The sequence below is a fragment of the Colobus angolensis genome, unplaced genomic scaffold, assembly GCF_000951035.1.
Source record: "Colobus angolensis palliatus isolate OR3802 unplaced genomic scaffold, Cang.pa_1.0 Scaffold162, whole genome shotgun sequence".
NCBI classification, from domain to species: domain Eukaryota; kingdom Metazoa; phylum Chordata; class Mammalia; order Primates; family Cercopithecidae; genus Colobus; species Colobus angolensis.
In genome coordinates this window covers 1647642-1660038 of record NW_012114733.1, presented here as the reverse complement: position 1 = coordinate 1660038, position 12397 = coordinate 1647642, and the positions used below count along the sequence as shown (strand labels likewise).

The 12397-nt window shown below is 38.6% G+C and overlaps 1 protein-coding gene across 1 annotated transcript in view; it reads right to left on the bottom strand.

Annotated features, from left to right (window-relative positions):
• PTPRD (protein tyrosine phosphatase, receptor type, D) overlaps positions 1 to 12397 on the bottom strand; it is a 1303505-nt gene that overhangs the window by 325248 nt on the left and 965860 nt on the right. The window contains exons 6-7 of the mRNA XM_011937289.1: positions 4518 to 4663; positions 1157 to 1298 (exon numbers count right to left, since the gene is read on the bottom strand). Coding sequence (XP_011792679.1) covers positions 1157 to 1298; positions 4518 to 4663 — 288 coding nt within the window. The remainder of the gene's footprint in view (positions 1 to 1156; positions 1299 to 4517; positions 4664 to 12397) is intronic.

The window sequence follows — 12397 nt, the reverse complement described above, 5'->3', positions numbered from 1 at the left end:
CAAAACCATCAGGTAAATTTGGCCTACATTACTAATTACTGCTGGCCTCCAAATAAATAAGTTCTTGACAATATCAATAGGGTTTACCTCCTTGGAAGAAACCAAGATGTTTATAAAATCGAACTTTTTTATTTTATAAAAGATATAATGTAAATCCATCCCTCCATGGGAATAAAAATGAAACAGAAGAGAAATGTAGTGAATCTATGTAAGTTCCTCTATGATTCTGATCCTTCCCTTTCCAATTTCCTTTATCTGAGGAAGGTCTATTCTCCTCAATTTTAGAATAGAGCAAAATACAACAAAACAAAACAAAACAAATGAGTTGTGTACAGGAAAGAAAGAGATAAAGGCACAGAATAGTTAATCTGGAAATGTTAATTGTGAGGTGCCTAATCGGGAATATTCGTATCTCTACACAGAAGCCTGAATTAGAGACATACAACACAGTCTTCATCACTAGCTTTATTTTCCAGCACTCCCATTGTAAAGGAAGTCTACAAACTGAACACACTGTACTGGAGATTTGGCAACTCACCCTGTGCTTTGTCACATTGTGTAAGCAACATTGTCGGAGACAAAGAAAGGGATTTGTCAGCCCAGTTATTTAGATCAATACATGTTGGTTTAAGAAAGATAACAGACAAATAGAAAACATATTTTTTGTTTTTCCACATAAGATAGGTGTATTTCTTATACTTGGTTCTGACCAATTGCTTAAGGAAAGTTCATCTTTAGGCTGAGGTTGTTTCTTTACTTTGCAAATATTAATGTCAGCTATGGTAGTTGTAAAAACGTAGCTGCTGAATGCGATATGAAAAATCCATGCATGAGAAATGCCAACATACAAAAGAGTACCATATCCTGTTTCCTTTCTAGATGCTCTGCCAAAAATCAAAATGGTATCTGGCATTTGAAATCAATGCCTTTTTCAGCTTTTTTACCCCTGATTCTCCCCCCTGAACTCTAGTTCTGTTAAGATCCGTAACTAGAGAAGGTATTCACTGTCTAATTAAAGTTCGACTCTTATAAACATTTTATTTAACTGCATTTCCCATTTAAGCACCATCACAATGCTAGTCTTTTTAATGATGCTACAAAAGAGATACAGAATTGTAACAATGACACAAACAACAACCTTCACTAGAGCACTTACCCCGTAAAACTGTGAGTCTGGTGGATACACTTATTTCTCCCACATTATTTGAGGCCACACATTCATAAATGGCCTCATCCCTCGGAGTCCGTAAGGGTTGTATTCTGAGAACTGATCCAGACCCATCGTCAAACTCTATTACCTATTAGAGGAAACAATAGCTGTCACAGGTGTTGTTACAATTGTCTACCTCTCAGCTAAAGCTCTCAGTGCAGTGGTGGATCTGTCATTAGGCTCATAATAAACTAGACATCATTCTGAAACTGAATTTTGATATAGTGGTGAAAAAATATTTGGTTTAACTTAGTGAATCTTCTACTGAACAAGGAGAAAGATATGAAACTACATATACAAAATATGGAGATTTCTAGTCCCTATTAAAAACTACCAGGGTTCATGCATTAAAATATTTCAGTATGTGTATCTAGGGCAATTTTATTCTATTAATTTTGCAAGGGGCTTGCAGCAATGATCGATAAACTTCTTAAAGTATTCTTTCTCTGACAGCACATATACAAACGTGGATTCATTTAATAATGAGACTGTAAGGTGAAGAATTAACGCACACCACCACAGATAGCTCTGCTGGTTTAAACTGTCGCATCCTGAACAGCATAGATGGGCAAACCATAAAGAGAAACTGCATAAATCTAGTACTTAGGCAGCCAACGAGACAGCTTTCACAACCCAAAAGCCTGATGGCGTGCATTAATTTTGCCATAAATCATTCCAGTATTTGTTCTAGCTTAGCATTTTCTGCATTTTTAGAGCATTCTTGCTACAAAATGGAGGCTTGCTTCACCAGACAGAAAATTAATGTCCTAAACACTAAGCCTGAATTCACCATCATTAGGAACTCTTATGTGAAACAGTTTAGCGACACTGATAATCCGAGGTACTTGTTAGCTAATTCAAGTACCACTTAAAAAAAAAAAATGATGATACTAACAAATATGTATACAATACTATGGCATCCTCTGTCTTTTCTGTAACTATGCTGCATTCCTTCAGCTGTTCACTGAGAAGCTGTGCCTTTTTTTTCTTGTATTTCACTGTGAATACTCCCATGTGCCTAAATTATGAATAAACTCAGATTGCTTTATAAATATATTTATGGGATGCTTAATTCCAGATTTTGCATGTGCATGTGCATATTAACATACAGAGAAAGGACATCAACAGTTTCAAAATATGTCCACTTCAATCTTTGTGCATTGCATTTTTGTTCAAAATTCACGTAAATATCCAAAATGGCCCATTTCTCAGTGCACTACAGTTTATTTTCAACTCTATAAAGCATACATTTCAACATAAATCTACTATGCATCTTAGGAAAGAAAAGTTTCATAGTTTCACATTGGAAGCTTTGTTAAGCATTCCATAATTTTAAAAAAGTTATGATCATTTTATGATTTAGTGTAGGAAAACGTTAAAGCCACTACAAAACCAATTTAAATGTTGACTAATTTATTAATGTCATTGTATGTTTACATTTGTGAACTATTTCCTATATTTAGACCTATCCTCTTACAACATACAATATACCACATATTACAAGCCAGTGATGTAATTTCCAGTTTGAAAATATCCAGTATTGACTGTATGTCTGTCATGGACCAGACACCATATTTAGCACTGGGGATAGAAGAGAGAGCAAAAACAGTCACCAAGTACTGCTCTCATGGGCCATATAGCCTAGTGAAACCATATATATATATATATATATATATATATAACATATTAGTGTTAACTATAGTAAAGATTTTCAACCCAGGACTTGATACAGTTTGATCAAGTCCTGTATAAAATAATTCATTTTATAAATTCATTGAATAAAAATAATTCATTTACTCCCGAGTGCTTATATGACTCTTATGGGGAATTATGTACTGAGCAGAGACCATACTTTGAAATATTTAGTATTATAATTTAATTTTTGTTACATGATTTTGTCAGGACTCATTGTCATTAGCAAGCGTGATGTCAAACTTCTCTTTGACAAAAAATTAACTTCATTTAATATTGTCTAAATGTGCAGCAAAGATGAATACATATATCATTTTCTACATGGCATAGGAAACATTTTCCAAATATTATTAAAGATATTATTTTTGTATTTAAATAAATTATATTTCAATAATAATCAAGTATTTGATTTTCAGACATAATTTTAAACTTCTCACTTGTAAACTACAATCCAATTTCCAATGGCAAAACGTAATTAATTAGGTTCTCTATACACTGGAACCCCTGATCACCCTGTGAGTTCCTATGAAAGTAAGTAAAATAAAATTGTTCTGAATTTGTAGTTGCTATATTTCTTTTAACTAGAAATTGCCTTTAATCTGCCAAACTGTAAATTAGGTCATGAAGGAGATTAGAAACTTAGATAAAAGGAAGGTGAGTTTCACAATTTCAGGCAGTTTGGGGGTACTGGTAGCCCCTAAAATTAAAGCTACCCTTCTCATGTTTTAAATTATGGGCATGCTATTGTGTGCCTCTCTGGGTAGCTTTCTGTATATCTTCTTGCCTATATTTCTCCTCCAGAACGAGCAAATTTCTAAACCATAAGCCTTCTCACAACACCCAAAAAAGAATCTCTGATTTATGTTTCACCATCTTCGGTGCACTGAGCTCTCTTGAATAAAGAAAACCAACTTCTTCAATAGACTTCTCTGTAGTATCAACCTGTTTGGGTATGTTTCTTACAGAATAGTACTTTAAAACACTGGAACAAATTTCTCATTCTAGTTCACACTACTTGTAAAACACAGATGCGAGGGGCAGTGGACCACTTCATTTGCTGCTCAGCATCCATTCCCATTCTTCTTGGTAAGGAAGATTTAAATTTCCTTTGGGAAAACACTGCTCTTTCATTCTAAGCCTGGAATTGGATAGGACAGTTCTCATTCCCAGGACAGAGGTAGATTCCAATTGGCTTAAATTAAGTAGGCTACACTGTCCGCCTATCCACACAAATTTTCTCTGGGATGAACAAGAAACGTAATAGAAGCCAATGGGATGAGAAGTTTCTGGAAGAGACAAGCTTTCATACATCCTACAAATGTGGTCCTGTGAGGATGCAGAGTTCTATCTTGCAACCTGGGGATGAAACTGACAGATTGATCCTAGGAATACTACTGAGCCCTGGCACAAGTGGGAACAAAAAATCAGCCCTTGAACTCTCAAATGTCCTTTTTTAAAAAGCCATTTAGAGTTACATTTTCCATCACTTGCAATGTAAGGAATAGCATACATCAGTGACACCTTTTATCAGAGTAAAGCAAGCCAAGTAACATAGAAACCAAAGACAGAGCAGATACATTCTTCCCCCAGAGAAACAGAACAATGGACCTAATACCTCAAATCTCTGATTGCTGACTTTCTTTCCTTTTTTGTTCCAGACAATTTTAGGTCTTGGGTCTCCTGTAGCTTGGCAGATGAAAGAGGCAACTCCACCAGAGACCCCTGTCTGATCAACGGGTGTTCGTGTAAACCTTGGAGGTGCTGAAATAAAAAATAAACACCACAGTTAAATTGAAAACTGAAACACAGGCTATTATCCTACTACCGCTGCTCTCCCTACCATCCTCAACCACACCGCCATCAAGACATACATTTTTAAAACGTACTATAGGATTACAAAATTAGAAAAGCATCTTTTACTTTTGAGGGTAGTTTAAAGGGGAAGGAGGTAACTTTCTGGTCAAGTTATCTGTTAGTGCTTTTATTGCTGAACTCTGTATTAAGGTAGAGATCCAATAACATCCGAAAAGCAACATCACACATTAATTTTTATTACCAGTATAAAAAAAAAATCCAATTTGTCCTCTGTAACAAAATGAGCTCATCAATCAGAGTGAGTAAAATTTTAGCGCTTGCTTTGATGCCACTATCAGGACACTGCCAGAAAGCAGCAATGCCACTGCTGAGCTATTAAAATTAGTGACATTTAAGAGAAATGCTAGGAAATTTTAAAGAGACAAGAAATATGGCCTTGAATTAGAAGGTTTGGCAAGAAATAGAAATAGGGGAAAATGGTAAAGTGACTCTCTAACCCGGATATTGTAAGCTGTCTTACTTGAAACTTAACTCCACAATTTGCATAAAAGAAGATGACTCAAGAAGCCTCCAAAGTCACAGCAAACCAAAGGATATTTTTACAGAAAGATGTAGACTTAGCCGGGCGCGGTGGCTCAAGCCTGTAATCCCAGCACTTTGGGAGGCCGAGACGGGCGGATCACGAGGTCAGGAGATCGATACCATCCTGGCTAACACGGTGAAACCCCGTCTCTACTAAAAGTACAAAAACTAGCCGGGCGAGGTGGCGGGCGCCTGTAGTCCCAGCTACTCCGGAGGCTGAGGCAGGAGAATGGCGTAAACCCGGGAGGCGGAGCTTGCAGCGAGCTGAGATCCGGCCACTGCACTCCAGTCCGGGCGACAGAGCGAGACTCCGCCTCAAAAAAAAAAAAAAAAAAAAAAAAAAAAGAAAGATGTAGACTTAAAGATTACCGAGGCTAGAAGGATAGACATTGGAAGTTTGTTCAACATCTTCCAGCTCCTTTAAATGTTCCTAACATTCTTCCTCTTTCCTTAAAACACTTACTTATTTTTCATCTTGCATTGCAAGATCTAGATAGCTATCATGCAAGAATGATACAAAATGCAAATGAATATTTATGCACAAAGATATTCATCATATCATTTGTTTAGCAAAAGAGTATAAGTAGTTGAAACAAACAGTATGGGAATTCTGTCCGTGAAATAAACTGATGGCATGAAGAAGAAACATCATATAAGTAGTAAGTATTATCAAGTCTGTATCATATCACATAAGAAATGTTGATGATGCAATCATCAGCCACAAAAGCATACTATAGAGTTATATGTGGGGATAGCAGATAATGAAAAATGCACACACACACACAAAGAACAAAGTAAATGAAAACACTAATAATGGTGTTCAGGAGGAGGTATTTTAATTATTTTTTCGACAGCTTCCATGTTTTATACTTCCTTGAATTCTTACAATTATGTTCTGGTTGCAAATGTTTCAAAGCCCCAAAACATTCTGCTGTTTCTTCTTTTTTTCTTAATTAAAAAAAAAAATCCCTGTTACAGATTTTCTCTTCTCTCCTACTGTGTTCTAGTTACATGTCATTGAAAAGTGGTTTTAAATAACCATAGCTAAAATTGATTTTGAAAACAATCCTAGGATTATAAAAAAGAAAAAAGTCATAACAAAGTTCGTTCTTCCTGGCTCACCACCAGTATTTTCTCTGTATTGATTTCACGTTTCCCACATGGTGTTCCCACTGGCTTGATGGTGTGTTCTGACTCTGTTTGGTTTTCTTAGAGTCAAGGAAGCTGGATTCCTATCTAAGCTCCACCATTATGTATATGGATAATCTTGGAGGAAAACAAAAAAATCACTCAACTTTACCATTTCTTGGTATGACATACGAAACACATTAATTTACAAAAATTGCAAAACTATGACATATGAAATAAATTAATTTGCAGAAATTGCTTCCAGTTTCGAGGTTTCCTAGTTTTATATATTATTTCCAAAGGAGGAAAGTTTAGGAGAGGCATATTTGCAATGCTGGTCCTGGAGAATGAATTTCCACCTCATCAGCAAATTCAACTTGTTGGTGATCCTGGAACTGGGAGCCTGCTTATGATAAAAAGTAGTAGGGAAGCAAAACAGGCTCTAACAACCCTGCTAGGTATCATAACCTGCAGCATCTCAGTGTAGCAACAGAGACTAGATGATTACTAGGAGCTGTGGGAAGTACTTAATTTTTTTTTTTTTTTTTTCTTAAGATGGAGTCTTACTCTGTTGCCAGGCTGGAGTGCAGTGGCACAATCTTGGCTCACTGCAACCTCCACTTCCCGGGTTCAAGTGATTCTCCTGCCTCAGCCTCCCAAATAGCTGGGACTACAGGTGCACACCACCATGCCCAGATAATTTTTGTATTTTTAGTAGAGACAGGGTTTCACCACCTTGGCCAGAATGCTCTCAATCTCTTCACCTCGTGATCCACCCACCTTGGCCTCCCAAAGTGCTGGGATTATAGGCGTGAACCACCATGCCTGGCCTCAGAATAGTTTATTTTTCTTTCTTTCTTTTTTTTTTTTTTTTTTGAGATGGAGTTTCATTCTTTTTGCCCAGGCTGGAGTGCAATGGCACGATCTCGGCTCACCGCAACCTCCGCCTCCCGGGTTCAAGCGATTCTACTGCCTTGGCCTCCCTAGTAGCTGGGATTACAGGCACGCGCCACCATGCCTGGCTAATTTTGTATTTTTTGTAGAGATGGGGTTTCTCCATGGTGGTCAGGCTGGTCTTGAACTCCTGACCTCAGGTGATCCACCCGCCTCGACCTCCCAAAGTGCTGGGATTACAGGCGAGAGCCACCGCGTCCGGCCAAAATAATTTGAAATTGACTAACAGTGAGAGGATTACAAAATACTATACCTTGATGTCACTTTTCTGGAAACAAATGAAAAATATATTACAAGTTTTTTTATTTATCTTCCTGTTGTTTCAAACAATGCAAATTGATAATAATTACTTGCTTGTCAGTATCCAGTGGAGAAATTATAATTATGCAATGAAAATTTCTAGGGAATTTCCCTAGAAAAACAAAATGCATAGCTGTATTAAATGGTACAATACTGTCATTTTTAGCTACCTTCCTTTTCCTGTCCACAGCCTAAAAACTGTCAACCCTGAAAGGAAATCCATTGTAAGAGCCCAGCTTCCCATTTAAGTTCTGTTTTGAAATTTCTCGCAAGAGCATGTGAATACAGCGAAGGGCTGTTGCATAAAATGAGTGTGTACTATTAGAAATTAAAAAAAACTAGAAGTAGGATACCCTTTTCCCTGTATCTGGATATTTTTTAAAGGATACCATCACATTTCTTATCTGAAAGAATGAAGAAAAGTTGGCAATTCTGACAATCTGCAAGTAGGCAATGGATGCTTGGGTAAGTGCTTCCTCTTGCCATGTAAGGACCTAGGTTAGAAAGCTCATCTGGAAACCACCGTGGGTGAGGGCATTAAACAAGTCAAATCAAACACAGAAATCTTATTTCTAAATGGAATGCAGAGAGACAAAATTCCTATACACTTGGAGAATAGGTATGAGTGTCATCTCAATGTTTTTCAGGTATATTTCTCGTTTATCTTCATTTTCTGGTCAGGCACTGAAGTTTTTTGTTCGTTTTTTGAGACAGGGTCTTGCTGTGTCATTCAGGCTTCAGTGCGGTGGCATAATCAAAGCTAACTGCAGTCTCAACCTCCCAGGCTCAGTCAGTCCTCCCACCTTAGCATCCAGAGTAGCTGCGACCACAACCACACACCACCATGCTCGGGTCATGTTTTTATCATTTGTAGACATGAGGTCCCCCTTTGTTGCCCAGCATGTCTTGAACTCCAGGGCTCAAGGATCCTCCCGCCTCGGCCTTACAAAGTGCTGGAACTACAGGTGTGAGCCATCATCACACTCAGAGAAATTTTCTTGTAATATTGACAAGTATAAAAATATGCCACCCGGAGGGAGAGGTTGCAGTGAGCTGAGATCGTGCCACTTCACTCCAACCTGGGTGACAAGAGTGAAACTCCATCTCAAAAATAAAAAATTTAAAGAAAAGACAAAGAAATGACCACTGGATGTTACTGTAGGATTTTATTTCTGGAGATCAAGTCAAGTAATGAAATTAACCTACTGAACTGTGGAAAATTTATTAAAATAACCAGTTAGAATGTTTTAGGATCTGGAACTATTCTTCTAATTTCTACCACTGCAATGACTTGATACTCTTCCAAAAAAAAAAAAAATCCTGAAAAGGGTCCTTAAATTTATTCTTTGAAAACAAGAAAATAAAATTGATCACACTACAGTTAAAAACAAAAAATTTCAGGGGCTTGTACACAGAAATTCTGTAAAAAAAAAAAAAAAATATACACACACACACACACACACACACACACACATATATATGAAAAGACATTGGTCTCACTGACAAGAAAATCATGACTTTCCCATGGGACCTAATGTCAATTTTTCTAGATTTGCCCACGATATCCAAACTACAAAAAGGATATATGTCATTATCCTATGATACAAAGTAAGACTCCAGATAATATAGTAAAATCCTTTCACTAAGCATGGGTGGTGCATATACAATCATTTTCACTGGTCAAACTCTCAGATGGAGTCTGTCAATGTTAAGCAGCCAGCCAAAGGAAAGATATGAGGTAGAGAGAAGGCTAAACTTAATAACCCCAACAAATGCTTGAGGCAAGTAAAAATCTTTATTCTCAGAGGGATGTAACAATAAACATCACCCACTTCCCTTCTCCATATCTCAGTTTAATAAAAGGAATGAGATGAATCGTCTGCCTTATTGTGTCATGGATGTTGTCCAAATTTAAGCCATGCTCTGAAGATGGGAAGAAAAGGAAGAGAATTCAAGTAAAGCATATAACAAGGGTGTCTACTAAAAAGTCACAATATAGGACAGACTAAGATTCAAATAATGAAAATCTCCATTTTTATCCCATGAGATACAACCATCAGTATTATAGTTAGTCTACAAAAAACAGAAATGTCAAGTGCATAAAGATGGGGAGAAAGGCATTAGAACTTTCCAGTCACCATTATTTAGAGAAGCATCCTTCCATTACTGCTGTAGCTAATCACCATTGCCATCTACCTGAAGCTGCCAATGCTGCACTTTGCAAAATGCATTTGTTCTCAAGTTGGTTTCGACAAGTGAGGAGTATGATCTTTTATTAAACTAATGCCAGGTACTGCACAGCTGAAATTACTGTTCAACCCAGAAAGTCTATTTTCTAAATGGAAAGCAGAGAAGCTATGCATCCATATGCGTCAGAACAGAGGCATGGCTGATATTCTAGAATGTGTCTGCCAGGCTCGCTTGCCGTTTTCAAAGACTATACATTCTCAGGATGTATTCACAACGCAGACCATAGCTCCTGGAATTTAGAAGAATATTATTTGCTACACAGCTCAGGAGGAGCCACAAACTGCACACTGATTTTTGCTTTTAAGAAGTTAGATTGTTTCTTAAAGTCTAACAATGCACAGTATCTTTGAACCTAATGGTTCTAATATTTGGATGCCATATCATGTTTCAAGTTGCTAGGCACTCTGAAGACAAGGTGATGAGCTCAACGTACACTTACAGCTATTAAACGTAGGGAAGAGAACCAACCAAGACCAGCCAACTGCTTTTGTCCTTCCTTAACAAACTGCTGTACTGAGGACAAAATCCTCCCTTTAGTACACTATACTAAGTAGTGCTAGATGTTAATGGGGGAGAGCCATTGAAGTCCACCAGTAACATCCATAGATGAATGGAATTTATGAGAAATTCTTAAAGGTTAAGTAGATAACTCAGGGTTGAGGTATATGATTGGCCAACTGAGAATCACTTAAAACAGATTCACAGAAAGGATCACATGCTACGAAAGTGAAGAGACAAAATGAGGGTGCCATTTGTCTAATTTAATTCTAATTAATAAGCTGCTTCTGTGGACATCAAGAAAATATGTCGCATGGGGAACAAAACTAACAGCATGTAACTAATTGGCTGTTTCTTTTAACTGATTAACATTTCCTTAAATAGAGAGTTTTGTTTTTAAAAGGCTATTTGTCATAACAATGTACTTAAAATTTTTAAAGGGGAAGGTTTGTATTGCTGTTAAATGAGACAGGGAGAGAATGAGAGAATGTTCAATGGGAACATGCAGGTACCCCTGTCTTTAGGAATCGGCTTCCTCCCTAAAAAGTTCCTGTAGAATTTATGAGAAGGTCAGCTGAAGTCATCTCTGATCTTTCTTTCTCTGCAAGTGTCAGGATGAAAGCACTGAAGGAGAGCTCAGAAACAGCACCTTTGGGGTCCCGTGGGAAATGCAGCACATAGCAGAAGAGTGAGGGGTGGCTGTAAAGGTAATGGCCTGGTCTGAAGGTTTGAGGGGAAGTAGTTACCATGGGGCTTTACACTCCCTTCGGGCCACAGCAAATCCTACTGCCACTGTCGCAAACATGGGGCAGCCAGAGTTTGCGTGGATGATAGATCTTTGTTACAATCAGCTTCATTTTCGCTGGGACACAGGTAGTGACAGACAATCTGCCTAAGGCAACAGCACAACTATACCAACACGCGACAAAAGGGAAGGAGGTCCCAGAGTTGATGTATCATTGCTTAGGAGGGCGAAAGCATGGCACAGATACCACCTGGGATAGCTTCCACAGGAGAGGCTGTACATGAACCAGGGCCTGTGGGGACACTGAATCTGTCACATGAAATTTGAACAGAGTCACCTGTTGACATCTGTGGTCAGCATAGATCTTCAAAATCAAAAAGACTTTTAAAAAAATTGTTTATGGTATTTCTTTTTAAATACAAGTCCCAAAACAACCTGACAGTCTTAAAACTTGATTTAAGAAGCATTACACTTTAGGATGGAATAAAGAAATAACTGCTCCTTGAGTTCCATGCACTGGACTAAATGTTTCATATATCTTATATGCGGTGTTTTCAAAAAGTGTTGCAAGACGTTATCATTACTCCTATTTTATAGATATATAGGAAGCTTTATAGTAATATAGGTATTAGGGAGGGAGGGAAGGAGGAAAAAGTATGAAAAGACAGCAAGAAGAAGTCACTGAGGTTAAGAGTGAGTTATGAACTGCTGATCTAATTGTGAACCCCTCATGATGGCAGCAGCGACAGGCCATGTGGAGCGGTCACTGCCATCATAATGGCTGCAGGTGGGCTGCCTCGTGGACATGGGACATAGGGGATGTGGGACATAGGGGTCCCACCGCCACCACTGTTGCCTCTGCAGCCGCTCCTGCCACCACTGCTCACAGCTCTGATCTCAGAGCAGAGCTGAGGCCGAGCCCAGGTACTGTCAGCCTGACTGAGTGTGCCCATGTTGGGGCAGCACTGACACATCAGCCCCTTGCCACCTCAGCCTCCTCCAGACTGTGGGCACTGACAAGGGTGGAGGGGAAGCCAAGCAGGAGCTGAGGGCAACTTGGGGCCTGCAGATTCCCCTTGGCGTGAGCAGCCCGGGTGCCATGGTTGGTGGCAGGAGGCAGACAGGCTCCTGGGCGAAGAGGATGGATGTGGTGAGGCCCCACCTTCAGGCCAGGGAGGGCCTGAAGTCTGAGTGCTGGGCTGTCAGCCCCACAGACCAGAGTG